This window comes from Gallinula chloropus (genome assembly GCF_964237585.1).
Source record: "Gallinula chloropus genome assembly, chromosome: 1".
Taxonomy (NCBI): domain Eukaryota; kingdom Metazoa; phylum Chordata; class Aves; order Gruiformes; family Rallidae; genus Gallinula; species Gallinula chloropus.
The window spans coordinates 111,515,383-111,543,121 of NC_140085.1; the positions used below are offsets into that span (position 1 = coordinate 111,515,383).

At 43.2% G+C, this 27,739-nt stretch overlaps 1 protein-coding gene across 1 annotated transcript in view; it reads right to left on the bottom strand.

The window, feature by feature from the left end:
- Positions 1-27,739, bottom strand: part of APP (amyloid beta precursor protein) — a 219,002-nt gene that overhangs the window by 134,145 nt on the left and 57,118 nt on the right. Inside the window, exon 3 of the mRNA XM_084271833.1 lies at positions 14,814-14,943. Coding sequence (XP_084127959.1) covers positions 14,814-14,943 — 130 coding nt within the window. The remainder of the gene's footprint in view (positions 1-14,813; positions 14,944-27,739) is intronic.

Genomic DNA, 27,739 nt, shown 5'->3' on the forward strand with positions numbered 1-27,739 from the left:
ATCAAAACTCGCTGGCTTCTCTTCAACCAGCTCCCAATCCACCTCACTACTCGACCTTCCAGCCCACACTTCCTCAGTTTAGCCATGAGGATGCTGTGTGGGAGACAGTGTCAAATGCTTTTCTGAGGTCAAGGTTGACCCTATCTACTGCCCTACCATCACCTATCCACCTGGTTATATCCTCATAAATTAAATTCTTTTAGTTATCATTAACAAAAGTTTCCATGTGATTCTGAACATATTAAAAAACCCAACTATTATTTCTCAATATGGGGGTCAGTAATAAAGTTCTAAATGTCTGAATAAGTTTAGAACAACGAAAGCCAAATGCAGAACTGCTCATACATCCACTAGTACAGAAGAAACCACTCAAGAGGAAAGACTATGCTGTTATCAGTACATCTGCAGCAATTCTTCAAGCTAACGAAGAATTAAAGCTATTAGCTTTATTTCTGTTAACATGCAGCCTGTGGGTACTATTACATATTATGCTGGTATGATTTATGCACAAGTAGATCAAGCCCATGAAGTTTAAAACCAACCTGGCCACAACCCACTGCGCTCCCATCACTCGGTAACTCCCTTTCCCCATTTCTAACCCAACGCTGGCACAAGCTGAGAAGTACAAGCAGAGCACAGCCCCTTTCAAATAAAACCAACATAAGTCTTCTTGTGGAGAGTAAAGCAAACAAATGCAAGCATAGCATTAAAAAGAAACACCCCCCACCCAATCTCATGAGATGCTTGCTTTGTGAGTGAGTGTTGGGTACCACAGCTGGTTTTCCTTTAGCTTCCTGTAATAACAGGGATGAGAAAACCACAGAAGCTTGTGATACCCCCTAGGCTAACAGGCCAGATGAGTCTGGCAGGCAGATGATGGTAGGAGGGAAGTAACAGCTCGTCCCAGAGGGGAGAGAGTTTTTCCCCATCAGCAGCTCCCTTGCTTCCCAGGGCCAAGCTGGCAGCTCCTCTGACCACCTGCTCCTGCCATGACCACTCACCTCTCAACCCTGCCTGACCTCCACACAGCTTTCTGAGCACAAAATTCTCATACACAGTCAAAATGGCTCCTTAAAAAAAAATACACGACTGTTCCACTTCCTTCAGAGGGATCAGAGAGAGGTCTGCTAGCTGGAGTCTGCTCAGCTCTCAGTCTTCAGTGCTGTTGACAAACTACGTGTCCAAAAAAAGCTTCAGGAGAAGCAAATAAAAACCCCAAAGCAAACAAAACAAAAGAACAGGAAACCAAAAACCCACACACAAAAAACACTTGCAACAACCACCCTCACATCAAAGCAACCACACAAACCAACCAAAACAAACAGAAAAGTAAAGAGAAGTAAGAGTTGAGAGAATTTGGGGCAACTGTATTAAGGGAAAAACCCCCACACCGCCAAACTGCAAAGCACCAAATGCAACCATGTGAGAAAGTTCTTGGGTTTCTGTTGCCACTAAAGCAAGCAGACTAAAAATACTAAAAAAGTAAAAAGACAGCATGCTTATAAATATGCTAAAGGCAGGCAGGCTTATAATATGCTTTTCCAATTCCAAAGAGACTCTAGTATCTACATGGATTCATCAAAACCTGAATTCCTAGGTGGTTAATGGATGCTTTGTTCCCATGAATTGCATGCAACCTTTCTCAACTGGTATTTGCCACTGCAGAAGTTCTCTGCCAGAACATAAACCCCCACATTTGAACACAAAATGTCTCCTGTTACACCAGAGGTTTCTGCATCGACTGTGAGTATAAGCTTTTGTGTGGAAGAGGAAGGATCCCAAAGGGAATTTCTGCTTGCATGGTAAAGATGCCTGCACTTGTGGGTAAGGGACTGGAAGTGTTGAAGCACGTTCGACCTTCAAATGTCAGCATGTTCATCTTGCAAAGATTTCGGATGTTTACACAAGCGTCAAGTGCTGTAACTCTTTCCCTAGGGGCACTCTCCGAGCGCAGCAGCCAATCCAGAGGGAAGACAGCTGGTGTCACCCAAGCACAGCTCCGTGGATGCAGCCCAGCAGCCCTTGAAACCCAGTTTGCCAGTTCATGGGAACGCTGCTGGGTATGAGCTGGGCTGATGCAAGGCCATACTCCTCCGTCCCAAAGCTGTCAGTGACAGGGTTTAATGAACGAATGTGTGACAGACCTGAGTGACTCCCAGCACTCTGAGCACTGCCCTGTAATGCATCCCCTTGCCACTTACAGACCGTTTACCCTTTGAGGGCAGAACAGTGCTGAGGTGCCGTGCTGTCCCGTCCCAAGCACTAGCTCTACCAGCCCTCTCTGCCTGAAGGGCACCGTGCCCTAAATGAGACAGACTTTACTGAAAATTAACCAAGCTCATCCCTACACTTAACTCAAAGTCATTTTGCCAACACTTTTCCAAGGTTACAGATGAGCTGTCTGACTCAAACTTTCCCCAAAAGCCAGGTTATTCACCAAGGATGAGGATGTAAGGGCATAATAAACAAATGCCTGAAGTCTCTTAATGAAGGACAAAATACCTGTCGCAGAAAACCACTCAAATTATTACATACAGGGGGTTGCCTGCCTAAATTAAAAAGGCAAATATGAAGATTAGTTCATAGCAGCACTCTGGCAACAACAACAAATACATAAACTGTTATAGTACAGATATTTTATTTTTAAAATGTTGTTGCTTTGGTTAACAAATAAAGAACCATGTTATTGTGCTATTAAAAAAAAAAAAAAAACCAAACTAAACACCACACACATTTTTCATTAGAAGTAGTTCTGATGTCTTGGCAAAACTATTGTCACATACAAATAGACCAAATCTAGAAACCACTTTAGAACTTAAAACTCAAAGTGATAGAGCTTCACTGTAAAGCCACCTCTACATCTCAGGAGCACCACTCGGTTGAAAGCAGTGAAAAAACCCCACTTCTGCACAAAGCAACAGTGGAGTGGAATCACTACCTTGCTCTCTGTTTCCTGTGTCCATGGGACAGGTTATAGCCCAGCCTCAGTCAAGAGATTGTATTTAAAAAGCATGTCACAAGCTGAACCTGCTCTCTCAGAAGTCTTTGGAAATGTGACTTCGATAGCATCACTCGCAACCAAGAGGCTCCTTCCCATTCTGAATTTCCCTGTTTTGTTTAGTTGCAACACTGGATTTGATGCACAGGAAGACTTACAATGCCAGCACTTAAAAAATGGAGGCACCACTTTGCCTACAAGAAAATGGACTTCAAATAAAGAGCAAAGAAATCTTCAGCTCATCCACTGTTATAAGCCAGATATGGAATAGAAATAGTGGAGGAGAGGGCTATTGGGGTTTTGAGTTTTAAAGAATTAAATACAGCTGTAAGTGAACACAGAATCATAGAACTGCATTTTTCCTGGAAAAAGGAAATTAAAGACCATTTACAACATTCATCTAATACCACTGGTTTTCCAAAGTGGTATTAGATGAATGTTGTAAATGAGAAAACCAGTGACTAATTTTTTTTTTTTACATAACACAAAGGCATTTAGTTAAGGTAAGCTGTAAGTAGACTATCCCACAGCAGTTAGGTCACCTGCTAAACACAGCAACAGGATCTGCCTTCAACACAGATGAAGCAACATGAGAAGCAACCCTCAGCCTGTATCTGTAACACTCATAATCAGTAACGCTTTAATAAAACACATTTTATTTCAGTTTGTAGAAAAATAAAATAGAAGCTGAACTGAGACAATTCAACCTTTCTTCCCCTGTGATGAAGAACTGCCAGGTGCACACAAACACCTCACCTTACCGCCCAACACCCAGGGCAGGGTTTTGCTGTGACAGAGGGTATTTTTTTCTCCTCCTAAGTGCTACTTTGCCTCAGTGCTAGAACAGACTGATCACACAGCTCCCAAGAAGGGTCACAGGGTGTCCCTCTCTCTCTGCCTGGCTCAGGTAGCTTCAAGTGAGACGTGAAAAATTAGGAGACGCGTGGCAGAGCTGATGAAGAGCTGGGAAGCAGACGCAAGCAGGCGCATCTCGGATCGCAAGTGCTGAGTTGAAGCAGAGAAGGGCATTCAGAGGGGACGACAGATGCCAAAGTAGGAAAAGGATTACTTGGGAAGGGAAGGAGAGGTGAAGAAACATCAGTGCGTAGGGGCAAGGAAGTTTGACAGGCATGACAAGGCATCAGGGAGTAAGCCACTGAAGAAAGTGAGGCTGGAAAACCTGGAGAGGCAGAGGGGCTCAGTAAGAAGAACAAGACAGGGACAGTGGCCCTCAGAGGCACAAAAATGCAGGAAAGCAGCAGTTTAGAGATGGGCTAAGAAATGTTCTCCAATATGGGAAAGGAAGCCACATAAGCATAAGAACACCTATTGTTCCTTTGAGCTCAAGTGGCCAACACAAAAAAAGGTGTAGAGTATAGAAGAGCATGTGGCAGTGTTTCCCCAAGACAGTGTCCCATCACCATCCCCACAGAGATACAAAAGCAAGGTCGCTACTACCTGATGAGGTGTTCTGTAGCAAACTGTCCCCTTGGGCTTTGAACCTTTGCAGCCTCTCAGCATCCACAAAACTAGGGCAGAGGGGTGAGGAGCTCATATACACACTGTGCAAGAAACCAGGCAACTGTACAACGGCTTATGTTTGCGTGGAGCCTGAAGCTTGCTGGTCTCATTCAATAATCCCAGGTCTCACCACGAGAGATAGGGAGAAGGACCATTCCTCATCCATTCTCTCCAAGGTACTCAGGACTTCACAGAGCACAGTCAGATCCCCCAGACATCTTCCTTTCTACATTGGGAGGTTCTAATCTACCATGTAATTTCTTCTACAGGAGCCACACCACACTTCAAGCACTCCCCATCACTCCATCAACTCTTCCATTTCTACCACATGCTTTTTACAAGGAAAACCTGAACGGCACCATGTGCACAAATACAGCCAAGCCTGTAGCTGACACAGTGGTGCAGTAATGTTCTACATCCCATTTCCCATTCCTTTCCTAGTAATTCCTAAAGAAGCTTTTTTTTTGGCACTACTGAACTGATGTTTTCAGAGCTATTATCCAGTTCTGGGCTCCCTGGTATAAAAAGGACAGGGATCTCCTGCAGAGAGTCCAGAGCAGGGCTATGAAGATGATTAAGGGCCTGGAGCATCTCCCCTTTGAGGAAAGGCTGAACAAACTGGGGCTGTTCAGCCTTGAGAAAAAAAGACTAAGGGGGGATCTTACTAATGTTTATAAATATCTTAAGTATGGGATGCAGGGGAAAATGGCCAGCCCCTTTTCAGTGTTCCGTGGAGACCGGACAAGAGGCAACGGCCTCAAGTTGGAGCTGCTTTGGCAGGTCCCTTCCAACCCCTACAATTCTGTGATTCTATGATTAATTCCCAGGGTCTCAGTCCTGAGAAGCTAGAGGCTACTCACAGTATCATCACATACTCTTGAAAGAAGATTAATTTACTTTGCATTTCTCCTACATACACTGCCTTTCCTACATCAATTTTTGCCTGTCATTTTACCTCCAGTCAATAAATTTCAAAAGGACCATCAGAAAGTCTTCATACTTTGCTTTCACTAATGCTACCATGAATAACTGTGTCATCATCAAATGGGTCACCTCACAATTTACCCTCTTTTTCAAATCACAAATATTTTGAATGTCAGAAGCATAAGAACCGATCCCACGAGATTCTACTGGTGACCTTTCTTCACCTTGAGGATGGGCCATTAATTCCTGCCTTTTTAAAATCTTTCTTCTTATTTAGCCACATAAGAGTTTTGTATTCCATGGTAGATTAATTTCTTTAATAGTTTCTGGTAATGGACCTTGTTAAATTTCTTCTGAAAAAAATCAAAGTAGACACACTATTCAATTGTCTACCTGCTCCTCTAAAAAAAAAAATAATAGAGAGCCTCTTCCTCAGTATCTTATATTCCTCTTCCTCAATATCTTGTATTCTTAGTTGTTCAATGCTTCAAAAGCACCATCACCCCCAAGCAGGCTTACAGAAATGCATTTCCAGGATCCTCCCTAGCACCTTTTAGTAACACGCAGTGATTCCCACCACTGACTCTTCCTCTGCAGTGCACAGCTGCATCATATCTGATGGCAACATACTTTTCTGAGACCAGAATGCATTTCAGACCTTACCACTGCTTTGTTAGGTGATTGACATCTGTGAGAAGATATTCTATAAGCAAATCAATTTAATGATACATGGTAACACATACTCTTCCTTTCTCCCCCTCTTCCCAGCTTTCCTTCCTAGAAGGCTAAACAAACAATACATTTTAATTAGCAGAATTCTCCTGTTACAAACCCAAGTACTGTATGTGGAAACAAACAAACAAACAAACAAGATGAATCAGCTCTGTGGCACTACAAAGACGCCTGGATGACAGGTTCCCGTTCTGTCTGTTCCAAAAGCTGGATGTGTACAACAAAGCTTACGCAGTGGCTTCATGCATTACCCACAGGTTGTGCACACATCTATCAAAACCAAACATACAGATATGCTTCATAAAGAATCCTTGTGTGTACATGCATATGTATGCACATATACACAGAAATGCTGTTTCAAGCACTCTAAAATTTGCAGCCCAAGTATCAACAGGTATTTTTGGCTCTGAAGCTTCTCTAGCCTTTTCCCAACTACAAACCAGGGGTGACACTCCTCACCTCATGACCTTTAATAAACTAAACCTGTGACTCCGAAGCGTTCGGGGTAAGGTGAGAGAAAATTCCCAGAGGAAAACTAGTTTTGTCTTCAGGAAGGACTGACTGACAAGCAGCAGCTAAGGCTGTTGGACAGGCTGAGACAGGAGGTCAGAAGAACACACTGAATAGCTTGCGGAGATGCACACCACGGGGGCACAGCAGGCAGGGGAGCCGCCCCACAACTGTAGCCTCCTTGTTACCCCTTGCATGGGGAGAGTCGAACTACAGTCAGGGGCCACCTTAGCTTTCCCCTTTCCCAGTTCTTGGGCTCTTTTTCACCTAACTGATACTCATTTTATATAAAGCACTGCAGAAGGAATGCACATGCTGCTTTTAATCCCTGACACAGATAGCCTGGTGTCCTGGTTTCAGCAAGACAGTTTTTCTTTCTAGTAGCCAGTATAGTGCTCTGGGTTTGGATTTGGCATGAGAATATTGCTGGTATCACACTGGTGTTTTAGTTGTTGTGATGGAGCTGTAGTGCCTATGCTTAACCAAGGGTTTTTCAGCTCCTCACGCCCTGTTAGATGCACCAGAAGCTGGGAGAGCACAGCCAGGGCAGCTGGCCCAGGCTGGCCAGAGGGATGTTCCCTGCCATGAGATATCATTCTCCACACAGAAGCAGGGAATCAAGGATCACTGCTGGGAAACAGACCGAGGGTCAGGGTTTTGGGGTTCTTTTCTGCACTACATTTGTACATCACTTGTATTATTGTTATTACTCTCTTCCTTTGACATCCTATTAAACTGTCTTTATCTCAAACTAGGAGTTGGTAGGGTTTTTTTCCGTGTCCTCCTCCCCTTAGTGGAGGGGATGGGAGGGAATGGTGAGCAAGGTGCTTAGTTACCAGCTAGGGTTAAACCACAGCACCTGGACAGTTACAGAAGACAAAAAACTTAGTCCAGCTAGCATCAGTCATCTAAGCAGAAAACTGGTTTATGTTTTCATACTCCTATATACTTAAAAAAAAACAACCCAAAAACCAAACAAACCACAAACCCAAAACAGGAAGTAGTGTTTACTGCAGTTTGCAATGCTGCCTTTAGTAGATAGCTATGAAGATGATTAACTTATCAGTGACCACTTCCTGTGAGCTGTTCCTGAAATGTATAAACCACCTGTTCTGGCTTCCTTTGTCCACTGCAAAGAGACAAAGAATAGCATCATAGGATGGTTTCGGTTGGAAAAGCCCTTCAGGATCATTAAGTCCAACCGTCTATCGCTGGATACTAAAAGAAACACCTCATTTTGAATGTTCACCTATATGGAATTCTTTCACTGTTTTAGGATTAGATCTGTGCAGCTGTTATGTTCAAGATCTCAAGAAGTCTGTTCTGCAAATCCTTTTCTTACCCAAACCATACTGCAGTCACCAAGCAGGTATAACACGTTCACATCCTAAAAATGCACAGAAATACACAAGATCAAGTTTTTCTTCTGGGTTTACTATGCAAAAATATGATGGCTTATAGTTAATTTTTAGTCATAAATACAGGCACATTCTGGTCACTACCAGAATGCCAATTGTGCCTTATCTCTGCACTTCAAGGTTTCCACGCCTTCAGCTAGGATTTGGCTAAACCAACAGCAGAACTAATGTTTGGCTCAAGTGAGGGGGTGGCAGCCTCCAGAAACAGATCTGTGACTGCCTGAGGATGTTTTTGTGCTACTGGTGGGTGATCTCATTCAGGATTTCTCTGCCCACTCCCCACCTCTTCCTCCAGCTGATGGTATTTTGTCCCCTGATGCCAGAGGCCCCTGTAGCAGTTCATACAGTTCTGCTGTGCAGAGAAAATACTTGGGAAGACACAACTGCTTGGAATTATAATAAAAAGATAAACTCATTATTGTTTATAGTAATGATCAGTAATGCAACTGCTGCTTAACAGCCACTTTCTGCTCTGTTTCTGAAGCTGACCGCAAAATCCAGGCCGGCAGTTCAGGTGTACACAGCAAACCATTTCTACAGTCAATGAAGCATGTCGGGGCACACGCTCTAATTACGCTGCTGTACACAAGCAGGTTTAAGAACATACTTGATCAATTCAGACCCCAAAAGCTTGCTGCAGTTAGCTCAGCTGCAAAGGACACAGAAACAGGAGAAAACTGTCCGCTGGCACACCACCAAAGAACTGCCGGGGTAGAGCCAAGCAGAGTTTTGGACCTGGGCAGGGACCTGCCTAGGGAGCACCTGCCAAGGCTTTGCTGCAGTGGAAGGAATCCAGTGTGCTGGGGCACCTCATTATCCCCGCAGTGCTTGCAGTTTCACCAAAAAAACGTGCCTAGCCTGTGCAGGCAGGGCTTTTTCATCCACCCGCCAGCACTATACCAAAAATACCACTAGTAGGCAGGAATGTTGTCTGAGGGTGCAGAGAAGAGAGATGAAATATTTCTCCCGATGAATAGTTGCACCGCCTTCCACTGCACCTAGGATCTCTCTAACTGTGGTCTCCCCACTAAGCAATTCAGATTGTCAGTCTTTATGGAGATCCTCTCCTTCCTGTCAGCTAGTGCTGTCAGAAAAACTAGACGTGATGTAGTTGTGTAGGCTGAAACTAAGTGCATTTTCTTTATTTTAGGAAAGGAGTGCGGTGTGAGGCTTGTCTGCATCACTCACACGGCTGAGTGGAGACTGAGGCAAGCTGGAGGCAGATAGCTAACTAGCAGGGACAGGAAAACTCCAAGACCATTATTTAATGTCATTCTGTTGATTAGGCACTGCATGGAAAACCCAGCAGAAAGTATTTCCAAAGTATCTAGAAGAGAAGCTTTGCCAACACAGTCAGAAATAGGTGCCCTAGACAGTGAGCCGAGAGGAAAAATAATAGCAAGTTCTGCCATGTAGCAGAAGTAAACAGGCATTTCACATGCTTGTGTGAAAAAATCCTGCAGTGAAAATTGCAAGAAAGCTACCAGGTGACCCGAAGGGACTCTCCCATTATGCTTATCTGTATTTAAATTATGTACTCCATGCATAAACTTGGTGTTTTCTTTGGTGTAATTGGTCAGGCATGTGTATCAAAATCTGAGTCCACCTTTTCTTCTGACATCAACAAGTGGCTAACTTTACAAGCTGTTAAGAGTAATAAGGCATGACAAGTTAATAAATATTTTCGAAGATGTTTTTGTTAAAACCAGAAACAGAAGCCAGCTTTGCATAACACAAGCAAACAGCAAAATGCATGTAACCTACTCCACTTGTTCATGAACAAACCATTCCAAGTAATCATGTTTTGATTGACACAGGCTACATACTTAATGATACTCCAATACATCTGGATCCTTCCAACAGTGACTGAATGTAGGGCTTAGTAGTATACAGTAACAGGATAAGGAAACAGCCACGTGAGAGTAAGCCAGCAAGCAGTTTATGCAGGGCAGTTAATCAATGCCCTGATAACTCCCCTTTACTCCATCTTGCAGCTGTTTGTCTGCCATGCCCACAGATCGATCCACAAACACCTGCATAACTCAGCTTGTCCCTTCTCCAAGGCTATGGTGCGCCACGGGCAGCGAGGCTGGGGTAGATTTCACCCACAGTAAATGAAATGCCATTTATTCAGTGAAGCATAGCCATGCATTTATCCAAGGTATTCAAAGAACCACAATGCTGGGACAAGGATGCCCACTCCCACCACCAGCCAGAAACATGGAGCGAATTACCTCATTTCACAGCCCACGCTGCATAAATTTGCCAGCTGCTTTTCCTCAGGAGAGAAGTGAGGAGAGCAGAGAGCAAACCAGAACTGCTTGCTGTCCATGCTGCCCCGACACAGGCAGAAATCCTGCCCGCCAGCGGCAGGTAGTGGCAGATTTCCCTCTAACATTAACAAGGTCAGGTTTGCAGCCAACCCTTTCATAACTGCATTACTAAAAAAACCACCCTTAAATCCCAGATTATTTTTTCCCCTTGAAGATAGCAGTCTGACACCATCATCCAAGAGACCTAAATACCCACCTAGATTCCCATTTCTATCGTAAGGTGGCTCGCAGAGCTTTGAGCCATAATAAGCAGGCGCTGCAAGATGTCATTTTCTAAAAGCAGGACGATAAAAATAAAGACAGTTTTAAGGCAAATGCCTTCAGTGAGTTCAGAAAAGTAATGAAAATTTACTCAATGATTTTCTTTTCACAAGAAATTTCCTTTCTTCAACAAACTGAAACTGTGCAGTAATCCCCTGTGTCCCTAAGGCATGCACTGAATACCTCGGCAAATCAGGTTTGTAACACGAGAACATTTTCTCAAAGCTTGCAGTTTTAAGAGTATTGCAAAGCCCCCCACACAGGCACAAAGTTATACCTTAAAATTAAATTCAACCAGTAACGTTTTGGGCTTTTTCTTTGAGTTCAATTGGAACACTTTTAGGGGGCATACTGATGTGGTCACTGCAGAGACACACGGCTGACTCGAATGAGAGTCTTTCATTTTGCCTTATTTAAATTACTGCTTTCATGCTTTAGCTGCACCCACTTAAGAAAGTATGAATCCGTGTAATCCAATAATTCTGATCAACACCACTAAAGCCCACTGCTACAAATAGCTGCAGCGACTTCCATCACACCCCAGTCTCAAGGAGAAAAAACAAACGGAGCAGCCAAGCGCTGCAGCAATATGCTCTCTACCCGTCTCAGGGAGCCTCAGCGGAAGACTGGGATGCACACGGATTGTGAAGCTGCTCTGGTCTGAAAGCAGACACATTTCTGTCACTCAGCGTTTCTCACCTCTGTGGAAAACAAATGTCAGGATGGAAGAAGCTGTAAGCTGACTCAAGATCCTAAAAGGGATTCTCGCAGCGAAGTAATGTTTCTAAGACTCAAAACTGAAATCATCTGCCAGCTGCCAAACTTCCTTTTGGCATCTTAATTCTTGCCAGAGTCAATGGTTTCAACAGGGGTCTACATCAAAGGTCTACATGAAAGGTCTGCCTGTGTTCAAATTATTGAGGAATGGGCACAGCCAGGGTCCAACTTCTGAAGTTGCCCCCTAGTAGCTACCACACCAAGGACAGTGGAGCCACAGGCAGAGCTGAGAGGCACAATCCAGTGTTTTAAAAGATTACCTTTTAACACTGAAGAAGTAATAGCAGGAGAGAGAGGAAGGGGGAAAAGTTCTAATGACTCCTTAACTCTGTAACAAGTAGTATTTAGGGAAAAGTCTGCAAAGACATAGTACTGCTTATGGTGATAGTTACTAAAATCAGTATCCCCTGTTTGTGCAGGCTACAAGATTAGTTACCAAAATAAAAGCCAACATGACATTGCATAAAATTATTCTAAAAGATAATCTGGCAAAAGCATGAGGCACTGAAAGACTGAATTCTGTCAACTTCCTGCCTCAAATCTACTCCCCTGAGGTACAGGGCAGCTAGAGCAGTCAAGCTATTTGACCACAATTTTTAGACTACAGAGAAATCAAAGGGCAACCATCCAACAGGAAAAATAAATTAAGAGCCTTTGTTTAAAACACCAAACTACAGTTTTCTTTTTCTTTTTTCCCCCTTCTACATCAAGACTTTTCATTTCAGAGGACCTGTTCATTTGATCAGCTTCACCACTATGAAGGCAGCAAGCCAGCAGAAGAGGACAGTGTGGGCTGCTAACAATAGATGAACACCAAGCCACTGGGTATGAGGCAAGCCCAACTTCCCACGATGTCCTGTACCCCCAGCCTCACATGGGAAAGTGACCCACATCTCCAGTCTCCTCCTCTAATGTACTTCCACTACATGCAAGAAAGTCCAAAAACACAACAAGCAGTGGGCTGGATGACAGAACAAATAACAGATAATGGCCACATATACCACTTTTCCTCCAGCAGAAGAATTATGCAGCTACTCTTCTGACAGTAAACTCTTGGGAACATAAAGGATCTGAGGCCTTTTCTTCTATTAGTTTTATTCTAGGGTCAAAGGATGAAGGGCAGCATAGGAAAAGGATGACAGACACATAAAGGCAGGGAGACACAACTGCATAAGCCTCAATGACAAGGAAAATCAGACATAATAATAGAATATTGGGAGTTGGGATTTTCAAGTAGAAGCTAAGGACAAAGCATTAATGGGCAAGAGGTGTTTAAATGTCTTTAAAATTTTTGCCTCAAGCAAGCAAAGCCTACCTTTCCACTTCATATACCAGACACTTCACTTCTGATAATTTGTCACTGGAAACTACAGCTCAGGAAAGGCACCTTAGGAGTCCAAGTCCAGTTCCTCACTCCTGCAGGGAACTGCACATAATCCTGTTGATAAATTTATGAGCTTCCTTCTAAATTACTAGACCTGTTATTCCTTTTACCAGAAGACTTGGAACTTGTACTCTTGCAGAAGCTTCCTTACAATTTCTAGATTAAATTTATTCATGGCCAATTTATATTCATTTGCTTTTGTGATGACATTGTCTTTTATCTTAAATTAGGTTCTAAGTTCTCCTGGGCACTGCCCAAATCTATGGTAAGTATAGAGAGCCCTGAGTGTAATAGCTCCTTGATGATAATTCAGAGCTTTGCTTATGATGACAATACACTAAATAATAAAAATTAGTTTTTATAGTTCCACTAGCCTGATCCTCTGACACATCTCTAAGTGCACCTGCATGGAATGTGATTAATATAATGATGAAGCTAAGTGAGACTGCAGCTCTGCCCCACCCCTAACAAGTTGCTTATCTGGCTCTACAAGTACATGGACTCTACAAGCTGATGTTTTTACCTTGTCTACGGAAAGCTAAACAAAACTCAGCAATAAATGGGGTAGGAGAGCATGTCCTTTTTAGGACATTAAAAATTTTGGTGGAAGTGACCAACTCAACTATGTAGAAGTCTGGAAAACACACACAAAGCAGTAGGTTCCTCCTTGAGTTGGGATTTGTATTAGGAAAGGCAGGGTCTACAGCAGCACACCCCCTCACCCCATTTCCCCCAGCAAAACACCTGAAACTGGGTTCTCCTTGAACACTTTTGCTCAGTCATTCTTACCTGCAGTAGATTCAACAGCAGTATACCACAGGTCTAGAAACACCTATTCCCTATCCATTCAAACATCAGATCAAGAGACTTTACTGAACAATACAATTTCCTGGCATCGATCTTGCACATCTGCTACATTGACACCTGTGGCCACAGTGGTAGCATGTTTTTTAGTTACTCTGCAGTCCTGCCTCTGTTAAGTTGGCACAATCACTGCCTGGGCATCAGGCAGAGCTCGCCATGTGTTCTACCTATTCTACACAAATGAACAAAAATTCTAGAAAGATTGCACATTTCCTAGGCTTCTTTTGTTATTTATTTCATGGAATAACTGGCACGAGTTGCTTTCCACACAACATTTTTAGAATGGTTTAGAACACAGAAGCAAGTTCCAAGTATGAACTCCAGCATTTAAACATGCAACTAGGCAGCCAGCTTATCACAACCCAAATGGCAGTGATGATAAAGCAACATATTTAAATAGCTCATGGAATAATCTCAAGAAAACGTTGTGCCTAGTATGTTAATAAAAACAAATAAATATGATAGCTTTCTGTCAGCATTTGGAAAACAGAGAAGTAAAGGTTAACAAAAAATATAAAGGACTGAGCCTCCCTTTTGAATTGGTGAATCAATTCAAAGCACCAAGGACACAGCAAGGAATAGCAGGTAAGTGCTGTAAAAATAAACTTGCCAAAAGAAACAGGGGACTTTATATAATCTAGCTTTTGCTTGTTTTCAATAAAAATAGATTCCCACTGTTTTTCACAGTAAAAAACAGTACTAGATATTAAAAATAATGGGGGAGAGGGAGAAAAGTTTTTATTTAGGGTAAAGCCGGATAGCATTTAAGCAAAAAAACCTGTAAACTGGGCACACACATGCATGTCTATACAGGAGGAAGAGATGGGAGAAGACAGATATTAACAAAAATCAGGGGAGTAAGCAGAAACCAGGTTTGCAGTCACTGGTGAAAATAGTACTGGGAAGAGCAAGACTGTTTTCTCCTTAGTCAATGTAGTTCCAAAGGACTGGACAACTGGACAAAACCCACCTCAGAGAACATGATAATACAAAGAAGTAAAGAAGATATTTATATAGATTCTCTATCTTTTTCATGAAGAAAGTGAAACACCAAAGAGCAGGAAAAACCAGACCGAGACTCTGTCACTCACCCAAACACCTGTAGGGAACCACGATGTGTGGGTGACCGTTGCACTGCTTCCATCCCCGCTTGCACCAGTTCTGGATCGTAACTGGCTGGTTGGCTTCAACAACGTTGGTGATTTGTAATTCAGGGTAGACCTAGCATTGTAAGTGTAAAAGAAAGATAATAAATGTTACCATATGTATGCACTCCAGGTCATGCAAGTCCTTTGTAACACAGACATCATCATACAATACCCATTTTCCTATCTCTGGCTCTTCTGCTGTGTATTATATTTACTTCATGGCATAAGTATACGCACTTACCTGAGAAGCAAGTGTATTTATTCAGCACTAAAAATGCACAGCTGTGATGGTGGTAACTGCTTGTTGTCAAAACATAAATTGGCTAGTTATACTTGCTTAAGGTAAAGATCAGCTAAACAGGTGTTTCAGTTGACTAAAGTACTGTCTCCTCCATGTCAATACAGTTGCTTTCCTTGCAAAACTCCCTCTATTGGGCCTTATCTCCATACATCTAAAATCACCAGCATGCCTTTATGTTTATCTCAACCATCTTAACAAACATTGTAATTCTTTCCCACTGCAGTCTGCATAGTATTAACAGTCTGTTGAATCAGTTATTCATGTTTCAGTTTACATCACCAGTATAAACCTATTTCCGTATTCCTTAAACTGCTGAGATCAAAATCCTATCTGCTCTTAATACTGCAATGCACTTCCACACCCACAACCACGCCAACAGCAAAAAATTACTAACATGAGCCACAATTTCGATCAAGCTACATATGTGGTTTTGTATCTCCCCCCCTCCTTCCTCTCAATTGGTCTATCTGGTCTCTTTTGCCAAGGATGGGTCTTAACCACTGACTTTCACGTGCAGACCCACCTCCCAGCCACCTTCCACAAGTGCACCTACACACGCATTTAGATTCATGGGGAACACATTACCAACACAATCCATGCTGTGGAGGGGTTTCAGAGCACAGAAACTGGATTCCTCATGGACAAAGCTGGATGACAAGATGTGCTTCAAGAGCATGCCTAAAAGATGGTTGGTCTACCCCACCCAGCTAGAGCTAACCAAAGGAAAGCCTGCAAAGTGCAGCCAACTAATCGCACCACACCAGTTGCTAGCACAGCCTAGGGCTCCCACTTTTGATTTTTCAAATCATCCATCTATCAGCTCTAACCTCAGACAGGAGTGGTTTTCCTTTGCCTTTCCTCAAGCAATCCTTACCAATTTCCAAGTACATCTGATCTGAGGATTTAGCTGGACTGAAAGCTACAGTCTACTCATTCCTAACAGTGGGAAAGAAAAACAGATGTAGGAACAAGCTTGAGGAAAAGTAAGTAATTGGAGATGGTCCAAAAACAGCCTGCAGACAAGGAACTGAAAACTTCAGAGTGAAAGTTCACTGCACTCAGAAGACCGTAGCTTTAGGTTTTTCTTTTTGTCAGATGACGACCAGGGCAGGTCATTGTCCACATTGCAAATATACCACCATTTTTACACTGCTCACAGAAAGCAGCTCCAGAGGAACTTTCTGCTCCCCCTTGCTCCACCAGTGCTTCAAATACTGAACTTCAAATACTGAACTCTGGACTGAAACAGCAAGGATGCAGATTGAGGGAAAGCTCCCCTTTCCTCTTCAATTTTGTTTCTTTTCTTGGGTGCACCCCTCCCTCCCAGTTCCACAAACAGGTCTGTGCACGTTCATGCTCTTGAGTTGTCACAGCACTGCCAAAACGGATTACGATGTCACCACAGCAGGCAATTTCACACCTCAACTGCTGTGTAAATATTACACCGCAAGGCACCGCAGCTGCCTCCCGAGCTAACAGGCAAGATGCAAGAGAAAGATTTGATTTTCTTTGGATGCTGCCTTTAGCGTCATCATGCTGCTCTCTCCTGAGCTCCTGCATCTGCAGACATCACATCTGAATAATTACAGCTCACAGTTACGTAAGACCAGATGCCATCACAGACCACGCGCTTGATGCATCAGTGTCACCGACACATTCTCATCAGGGACAGTTTAACATTCCTCAGGGTTAAGTGTCACTCGTCATCTACAGAAGAAGTGCCTTAAATGAAGAGAATTTAAAAAAAAAAAAATTAAAATGGTTGGTCTGGAATGTGGAAGGAAAAAAATCTCAAATCAATTCATGCCTCTGCAGGAACACATACACAGCTTTAAAACAATAGAAACTATGATTCTGATCCATGAGAAGAGACACACTTAGTTTTTTCCTGAGGTGAACTGTTAATGAGTAAGAGTAAACTAATACATTCTTTTTGTATTTTCTATTTTCCAAACCCATCATTTGAACTTCTGGCTAGTACAGTGGATGAATTTTTAAGAAGAAATACAAAGAAACCTCTTCTTCAGTTTCTACATCAGTTATTCGACTCCTAATTTCCTCTGACAACCCACACAAAAGCCTGTCCACCCTTCACTAGAGAAAACAGGCTTTGAATGTCATTATCAGTAAGTTAATGCCAGCAACATGTACGGACTGAGTGAAGTTCCCCTCACTCGACTTACGTAAGCTATTTGCTCTGAATTGAAGTGGGACCTACTTAGTGGCACAGAAAAAAAAAATGAGACTCGTATTTATTTATAGTGTCCCTAATGAGCCACTGCTCTTTCTAGAGACTCAAGAGCAAGCAGCTCCAGCAAGTTACAGGAGATCCAAACTTGCAAAATCATCGTAACTTGCTGCAGAGTAGTAACTTTAACAGATTTTAAATGAAGTGATGGAAGAGGCAGAGGTCAACATAATCTAAAACCTGTAACTGAAAATCAAAAATTACTGCTAGATTTTAATTTAATACCATTTTCCTTATTAACTTCTTTATATACTGATTTCAAAAACAAAACTCTAAAAAGCCTCCGCATTCAGGCTACTCAGGATTTAATGTAATCTTGATCACACTTGTATTTACCACTACCAAATCTAACACAGGGATTTAGGACTTAAAATGTAGGTGTGCTTAGTGAAAGAATGGGAGTTTTGGTCATACAAAGTTTTTTGGGAGTTTTGGTCATTTTTGTACATACAAAGGTGCTGACGATACAATGGTGACAGTGTTATGACAGCATCATGGAAAACATTTTACCTGACAGGAGATTTCGGACTATTTTCAAACAAATTGGGGAAAAATGATACAGAGTTGTTAAGCAGAAGAAAAGCTTGAAGCAATGAAGCAGACAGGCCACCACTGCCACCAGCCCTCCTGCCTGCACTAGGGAGAGGACCAGCTCAGAGGCCTGTCCCCACGATCGGCTCAGGTCTCTGACAGCTCAGGTGGGACAGGGAAACCACTTGAGGAAGGGCCATCCCAGGCAGCACATGGCAGACACTGGCCAACACAGGCTCCTTGCCGTATGCTGTGGGCATTAGGGAGGCGTGGCTCACCGGGAGGTAAGGCCCTTCCAGGAACACCAGGCCCAGGTGCAGGCCCAGCACATCAGGAGGACTTGGATAAATTGCGAGTTCAAAGAAGAGTCAGGCAGCAGTGGCGACGCGATCACATACCCTTTGCAGAGGAAGCACTCAGTCCCCCCCTTAGTGCAGTCAAGCCTTCAAAAGTTTAAAATTTGTGAACATATTAAACATACAGGAACAGCGAGTTGCTGTGTGTTGAGACTGAACAACTGCGACCCCAAGGGTGCTTGTCCAAGTAGCCTGCCCACTAGTAGAGGTTTCTCTGTCAAAATGGGAAATGCCTGCCTAACAAGGTTACTGCTCACTTAGCCACCACACGTCCTATGAACGATACTAGCCATCTTTTATGATGGCCCTGATCCATACAGAATCACTGACTGGGTGAGGTTGGCAGGAACTGCTGGAGGTCATCTGGTCCAACCTCCCTGATCAAGCAGGGCCACTGACAGCTGGTTGCCCAGGACAGATGGCTTTTGAGTATCTCAAAGATGGAGACCCCACAGCCTCTCTGGGTAACCTCTACCAGTGCTCAAATGAAATGAATCAAGATGGTCTGTGAATAAGTTTCCTTCCAACTGGACCACGCAACTTCATACATTGACTATTTATACTTAAAATATCAGTGATGATGTAACACTGAGCACTATTCTCAGAAATTATCAATTTGCTTTTTAAAACTGTAAACAAAAATTACAGAGGTGACACTGGTAACTATCTCTGTGCTTTAAGTGGACAAAAAAAAATTATCACTTTGGTGAAATAGTCTGCAGTTACTGCAAGCACAAAAGAATGCACACACTTAATAATCAGTGTTTAGGAAAAGTGGGGTCTTAAAACTGCTTGTGAAAATGACCTTTGACAGCAAGCATATCTGAAGGACAGCTAAGCGAAGCTTCAGCTATGAAAAAAAGCCTTCAGTTCCAGATTAACAAATTATAGTTGGATCAAAACTGCTTCTAGTCTTAGACTGTATCTTTAAATATATGCAATCCTTCTGAGGATTTTCCTGTCAGAGGGCAGAAAGCAACCTACATGTCAAAACCACAGAAAGAAGCCAAAGATCAGCTGCTTCCCAGTGTTTTGCATAGATATGTTACTGAAGAGCAGTAACAAGCAGACACGCTGCGCTCATTTTTCAGGAGTTTCAAAAAGTATACAATAATTATTTCTGTGTGTCCATGCACCGTATCTCCTCAAGCTTTCCAACCTATGACTTCAGAAGCAGCGATGCTGCAGAGTCCGAGCTGTCCTGCATCAGCTGCAGCAACAATGAAGCAAGCATGGCCAACCCTGGATGAAACACCCTGTTCCCAGCCTTGCAGCTCGTATCTGGAAAAACGACAGCTATACACAGATTCAAGTTATTATATGTGCCTCATGTCAAAATATTCCAGCTTAGTACCACTTGTACAACTACTGTTCTACATCACTATGGAGGTAATTTTTAATCTTCACTGATTAAGATCTAAACTCAGAATTTGGACTTTAGATGCAGGAATTTTTAGAGAGTCTGGTGGTTAAGTTTATGTGGAGTTTTTTTGGTTGGTTGTTGGGTATTTTTACTTACTGCTACAAAGTCATGTAAGTTAAAAATTACATCAAACTAAAAAAACTCCATTAAAAAAAACCAAACAAAAACAGGATCCTCACAATGTCTTTGTGAAATACCAGCTGCTACAACCATAAAGCACAGTAAACCTCTGGTACATCAGCTGGTACATGTTGCTGGTGTGAACACAACCCTTGTGCTGAATCACCAAGCAGAGAAGAGAAGCTGTCCAAGATTTAGAAAGATTTTACAGCACCCACACAAAACCGTGCTACGTGTGGTCAAGTTGACTACTCCAGAGAGCCCCAGAGGTCCAAAAGTCTGTGGACAGAAGCTGTAGCGTTTCACAATAGATGGCTTGCATGCTGCCATGCTGGCCATCTCCCAGCCACCACATCCTGGTCTCTTGCACTGTTCCTCTTGCATGTTTACAGTCAGTGGTGCCAAACGCAGGCCTGCAGATCCCCCCAGGAGAGAACCTTCTGGCTGGGAACCATCACTTCACCACTCCAGCACACTCCTACGGTCAGCAGTAACACCTTTCCTTCTCTGGTGCTTCAGCTACACCCTGTCCTATCATGCCTGACCAAGCTCACTCCCTGGCCCTTGGCTTTCTCAACTGTGCGAAAGCAAAGCTACGGGGCTAGCCGGCCTCCCAACTTTTCCTGCTGTTCTCTGTAACCCAAGTAACTCTTTCACTTATTCAAAGAGAATTATGAAAGGAGAGGCAAACCCAGCTGCATCGGAGCAGCTCCCACATTCACTGTGTCATGGGCCAATCTGAGAAAAAGCAAGGTGACCAAGAAGCTGTGCCCCATACCGTAAGTCCCAGATATCTGCTTCTGCAACTTCATCAGCATAACATGTCAGGTAGTTGCACTAATTTCCAGCTGCCACTTGGGAAGAGAGAACCCTTTCAACACTGCTATTACACTGAGCTGCTGTTTAAGAGTTGCCTGCCATGAAACTCACCCGCTATTCCTACTCCTTTCACCCCAGCTCTTGCCTCTCCAGTCCATTCATCTAGCATCCTTCTAGTTCTGGTTTCCAAACCATCTGCTTCCCCTGCCGCTCACGAGTCCTGTGCTAAGCAGTGAGTGCTCTGTCCTCTTTCATTAAATATCTTTGAATCCTCTTCATTTTTAATTCCAACCACTCAAAAACCAGCATACATTTCAACACTCAAGCTAGTTTCCTTCATTACTGATCCTATTTTATGGAAAAGCAAAACCCAACACAAAGCCAGGTGTATATATGAGGAGATGATGAACCTTCCAGCCATTATCCACCGATGGAGGGAGGACACGGGGGGAGGGAGGGAGAAGATGCTGAGATGTTGCTGCGGTTTAACTTCTGGTCATGACAACATCCACTCACTGCTTTCCTCTGTGAGCAGAGTATATACAAAATTCCAGTGTAGTACCCCACGTCCTTTTGCTATTGAGAGTGGTAGAAACATGAGCTCGTTTTACTACAGTGGCCAGCTGGGCTGTTCTGCCCATCAGAAGCTTCGTATGTAAATGGTCTCTTATCTTAAAAATCCCTAACGTGTCTGGGGTTTCTTTGGTAGGGTTTTTTGGTTTGGGTTGTGTTTTTTTTTTTTTTCAATATTTTTTTTTCATTGTTTCATGGAAGCCTGCTGCATGCTTTGTAACTAAAGCAATCAGAAAAAGCTCCAGACCCTAATTCACACAGAGGGCTCCATGCATTAACACAGACTTAGATGAACAGTCTCATGCTGGCTTTCTTTGAGTGTTTTCCTCTGCAGAAGCCTATGTAAGCAGAAGTAAGGCTGCATGGTCAACCACATTCTCCTCACTGCCTTTCAAGTCCTTGATTTTATAGCACAAATATGTTTGCATGCAGTTAAGGAAGCCAAACCAAAAATCTTAGCCCTGCCAGGCAAATTCTGTTTACCACATCAGGTCTCTAAAGTCTCTCTTGTCTAATTACAGAGGATAACCAGCTGCTCATACTGTAAAACCTCAGAGTAAACAGGGTTGGATTTGCAGTCTCTTGTAAGCTGCTTCCCTGTCCACCTTAAGCACTTACGGGTTTAAACACAACAAGCACTTCTCTTCCTCTGTATTTCTATTCACATGACAAAGTCCACTTTGTCATGCCACTATAAGCCTGGTCACAGCTTTACTCCCAGTACAAACATGGAAGATGAGACCACATTTGCCTGTTCCTCTATAGCACCGCTGGAAGCAATGAACAGTTTTACTGAGGGAGGAGGGCTTTTTGGCTTTGTTGTTTCTTTCACTTCAATTTCTGCTAGAATAAGGTTAAATATTAGAGCAGTGAGACAGAATAATGTCTAATCAAGTTAACAGGGTATTTTTAGCTTGAAGTAACATATACTGTACAAAGGACAAGGGACTGCTGTCCTCCCAAGAGAGGGAAAAAAAAAAAGAGGCAGCCAGGAGTAGTTAAAAAAAAAGGTAAGAACGTAGTTAAAAAAAAAAAGTAATAACGATCTCTTCCTTGAGGTATGATGCAAGATTTCATCCATCCCATTCCCTCTGTAAGGGCTGCCTGAGGCACTCTGTCCCCATATCCACGAAGGTGGGACACTGTAAGCAGCTAGAGACCCGGGGTGTGTGTGTGTCTGTGTGTGTCAAAACAGCAAAGTCTGACCATTCTTTATGTTGTATTATCATGAGGAAGATGAAACCATGTATTTCATCTCCAGCGTGGTACATTTCAAAAAGGGCCAGAAGGGAAAGAACCAGACCTTACTCCCACAATTTCTGACCAAAGATGTGAGGTCCGTTCTGAAGACAAAAGACTACACTACATAACAGCTTTGTGAGAATCTCCATGTGTGGGAAGTTACAACTGTCTTTTCACCAGGTTTTGAAAGGAATCAAGATACATGGACCACAGTACACAAGCTTCACCTGAAGAAACCTCCCACCTCCCCATCAAAGGGCAGTATGCACGACTATGAGTCGTTAGCCACATTTGTTGAGTAGATCGCAGTACAAAAGGTACCTGAGCAGCAGCTCTATCTATGAAAATACACTTGAAAAAATTTAACTGTTCTCTAATCAACTATTTCCAAGTCCCGCTGCTTACAAAATGACCTACTTAATGTCAAAGTTGTCCTCGGGGCCACGCAAGAACTGTCACAAAGTAACAGGCCCGGGAACTCATTTTTAATAATCTAATTAATTTATGCATTCTTGAGTTTACTGCGGAACTAGCCAAAGGGTAATTTATTAATCCCTGAGCCTAGATTCAGCCGTGTGCATGCCCCAAGAGGCAAATGTGGCTGTGATTTCCCTTTTCATGAAATCAACTTGAGGCTCTAGTACCAAGAATGCGAAGTGGCAATGTAAGGTCACGCTCCAGAACAGCGGCTGTACCCAGCATCCAGAATGCAGGGGAGCCATACATGGGTTAGTCCTGTAGCTAAAAGGAATACAGAAAAAACTGGGGAAATCTGCAGGTTAGAACAGGCTACCTGACGTTGTAAAAGACAACCTGACCTTTAACTTAATTATTTTTAAAGGTGAACGTAAGGAACAAAGCTACAGGGAGCACATCTGCAGAGAACATTCAGATCAGTAACACTGCGTGTTTGTGAACAGCATGGGAACTCACATCCACTGTATTACATTTCCCTATCTTGGATTGATCCTTTAAAACAGGATACCTTTAGTAAGTACCTGAGTAGCTCTAAAAAGGCGCTGCACTTTTTTTCCCCCTTTTAAATCAAGCAACTTTTAAAATAATTCTTGTTCTTGTGCATAACACACATTATACAGACTGTAGCTCTAAAACACAAACACAGAAAATACTTAAGTATCCGTATAAAACAGGGTACGACTTTCCTTCTTTAAAAAAAACACATCTGTCTTCAGAAATTTTTATACATTTGCATTTTTCTCCAAGTTAAGTCTTTCTCAGCATTTGGTCTAGACTAACTAGAGCTCCCTCACCACTGCCTCGTACTGCTAGTCACTCGCCTTGCAGACAGCTCGCTTAGGACAATAACCCGGAGAATACATGACTGAAGATAAATTGGGCGTTCTTGACTTCCACCACCAATATTAACTGTATCTCACATTAAATGAAATTTACCATCAAATCTCATGTAAAAAAGCTGCCACTAAGCATTTTTCTGAAGCCCTGAAGTTCCTGAAGGAACTGCAATTTGGAGCTGCTACCAAGACAGAAGTTCACTTAGTCTTTTGCATTTCACCTGTGCCTGTTTCAAATAGAGTTCTATATAAAATACTAATGCTCCAAAACACAGACAGTAAACTCCAGTACTGCAGCCTGAAATAAACTGAACAAGTATACTTCAGCCTGATTAGACCCACATGGACTTCTTCAAGATTTCACTTGAAACTGGCATTGAACATCAACCTAAAATTACTTTCAAGTGAAAAAAAATCCCTTAAGATATCAATGTTTATACAAAGATGTGCCTCCTGCACCCTTTAAAAAATCACTGAGAAACAAATTATTGGAAACATTTTAGGTATTTGGATACTACACTTCTGGAGACCAGAAAACTTTCACATCACTTTCATTTGCATCACCTATTCAGCTGTGAAACAAGTTTTTCAAGGAACCATATTTTCAGCTTTTTTTTCCTCCTTCTTTCCTCCTTCCTCCTCTTCAGCTACTGCTGACTTCTGTAGTCCCACATGACCAGCTTCTTTTGAGTCAGGGAAAACAGAAAAACAAAACCAAACCAATAACCCAAGGAAATCCTCCATTTCTAAAACAAGAAGACTGTATTTTGAATGTGTTTTGACAGGTCATACGAAGAAGGAAATCTTCCAAAGAAGCAACTTGTACGTATGCGGTCAAATTCTGCTTACAGGGAACAGGACCCACTGCTCTTATCTTTAATAACGCAGAAATACAGAACAGTAGGGGTTGGAAGGGACCTCAGAAGACCATGTAGTGCAACCCCCTGATAAAGCAGGTCCACCTAGAGCAGGTTGCACAGGATCCCATCCAGGTGCTACAAGTGGCTGCATACAGCACAGGTGAGGTTAGGAGCCATTTGAGTATTTTTCCCACTTAAGAGATAACAACTGTTGCTGTAGAGCTGGCTATTGAACCTTGTAGAGATGATGAGGAGGAAGGTTCTGACAGAAGCTGCTCAAGCACCAAATCTAGATGTGCACAACGTTCCCAGTCACTGGGCTGTCTATAGACATCTGTACGTTTAACAGAGGCAGCTCAGAAGCGTGCAAACCAAAGAACAAACTGTCTCAGCGCTCCATCCCCCACCGAAAAAAGCAGCTAAACATTTTCTTGCCAGCCTTCTTCCTCCTGCAGTCTGTTCCCACACAGATGGCGAAACGTATTTTGAGGCCCCGTACTACACGCTCCACTGAAGTCAATGGGAACCCTGACACCGACGTCTCCGGCAGAAAGACTGAATCCACCAACTCAAAGAAAGCCAGAAAAATGAAAGCAGTTTTCTTTTTTTTTTTTTTCCTTTCTCCTACAAAAGAACAATCTCAAGAGGATTAGGATGGTTGCCAAATGGAGAAACCAGAAGCACTTTAAATCGCTCCCAATGACTCAACTGACCACAGTGATGTTAATCCCTAGAGAACAGCATTGTTGCAGCCTAACATTAAGCCCAATAATAAACAACAAAAACTTCCACACCAATATATGTAATAACTTACTCTTGAGCAGCAACGGGGTGTGCATTTCCAAGTGCCCAAAGGCATGCTGAGCAAAGGAAGCGTTAGAGTAAACAGAAAAGGCCCAAGTCAAATACAAATTTTCTGAGATGCCTCGATCCTGAATTTTAAAGGACAGAGTGAGAAGGACCAGGAGGACTGTCATTCTACATCTACTTTCTAATCCAAAACACTGCACAGCTGGAACGTGCCCCTCTGTACCATGCATCTCGCCAGCAGATCTCCCAAACAGTTCACAGAACAAGCAAACACACAGGCCAAGAGCACTGAGCAACCTACCTCAGCCAGATACTATCACAGGGTCGAAAGGGACACTATCACCACACATCCTCAGTCCACCTACTGTATGAATCAGGCTTTCAGCACAGAACACAAAACAACCCCAACTTTACTTAAGTAACAACATTAAAAGGTTGCTGACAGCATGACACAGCTACCTGCCAACCTCTGAATCCTACCCTGGATGAACTACTCTGCTTGAAAACTGAACCACACTAGCTTAGCAAGGCAGTCCTGAAACATGATGCCAAGCCAGTTTCTACCATCTCCAAGTACACAGATCTATTTTTTTATTATTTTATTAACTGCTGCACAAACAGGTACATTTGGAGTCATCACTGCAATTGCAAATCACGTGGTAGTAACATAATCAAGTAATTTTTGTTCTTGCATAAGCCTCCAATTTGCCAATTCCTCAAAATCCAAGTATGATAATTTAACGTATGCCTCCTCTTTGACTTTTTTTCCACAGTAAGACTGGTAAATGATACATCTAATTCAAATCAATCATTACCAAAATTCACAGAATTGATGTGGTGGTTTGACACTGGGTGGAGGTCAGATGCCCAACAAAGTCGCTCTATCACTCAGCTGGATGGAGGAAAAAAATATATCTTGAGAGGCTCAGGAGTCCAGGTAAGGACAGGGAAAGATCATTCTGCAATTAGCATCACAGGCACAACAGACTCAGCACAGGCTCAACCCTTCCCCTGATGCACCATGGGATCCCACCCACAGGAGACAGTCCACTAACTTCTCCAACATGAGTCCTTTCCCACAGGGCTTCAGCTCTTCACCAACTGCCACAGCGTGGGTCACTGCTATGGGGTGCAGTCATAAATCACAGAATGTCTCAGGCCCAGACTGCTTCAGCCTGGTTCCCCACAGAGTCATAAGCCCCCTCCCAGAACTGCTGGGGGCCCCCAGCAAAACAGCTCTGGCATGCTCTCTCTCCCGCTCATCTCTGTGTCTGTCTCCCTCCACAGCCTGCAAGTGCTGGGAGGGGCTTGCTCCAACGTGGGTCACAGCATCTTCTGTATGTCTCCACCTGCTCCAGCACGGGGCCTCTCCATGGGCTGCAGGTGGGTTCTCTACACCCTGCCATCTTCCATGGGCTGTGGGGACACACCCGCTCCACCATGGGTTTCTCCACGGGCTGCAGGGGCATCTTTGTCTTTGGCGCCCGGAGTGCCTCCTCCTCCCCAACCTTCTTCATCAACCTTGGTGCCTGCACAGTTTCTTACATCTTCTCACTCCCTTCTCTGGTTGCAAACAGCAGCTGCTTGTGGGGTTTTTGTGTTAAATCTGGTTCCCAGAGGCACTGTGACCGTCACGGATGGGCTCGGCCTTGGTCAGTGGGGGGTCCGGCCTTGAGCCGGCTGGTGTTCGCTCTGTCGGGCCTTCAGAGAGCTTCTGGCTGCTGCTTGCAGAAGCCACCCCTGCAGCCCCCTTCTCTACCAGAATCCAGCCACATAAAACTAGAACAATTGGATTGAAGTAAAAATAAATCAAGCTTGTCCATTCCAATCAAGTACATCTCAGTGCAAAGGACTTTCAAGCTGATGAAGAAGCAAACAAACAAAAAAATCCTTAACCCTCCATACTGCCTTGGCTCAACCTGAGAGAGAGATTACTGCTTGCCTCACAGAACCGCACCCACACTTCTGCTGAAACTTTAGGAAACGAAAAATGCAGATCAAAGCTTTAAATGCTCTTATCTTCAGGGTTATGTTATGATGCAATCTATTTTATTACTGCACTCTGTGGCTTAGCAGTTTCTGTTGTTTAGCAGGGTAACTGTTTCAGAGATAAGCTTTAATTTCTTTAGTACCCATATGAAAGTGAGACATTAAACTAGATTGAAGTTCCTTCTCCAAAGACTAATCTAAGCAAAGTCGATGTAAGGATTCAGACTTCAAATAACTCTCTATCAAACTTCTATCGCTGCGTGAGCAGTTTTGCATCGATCTAT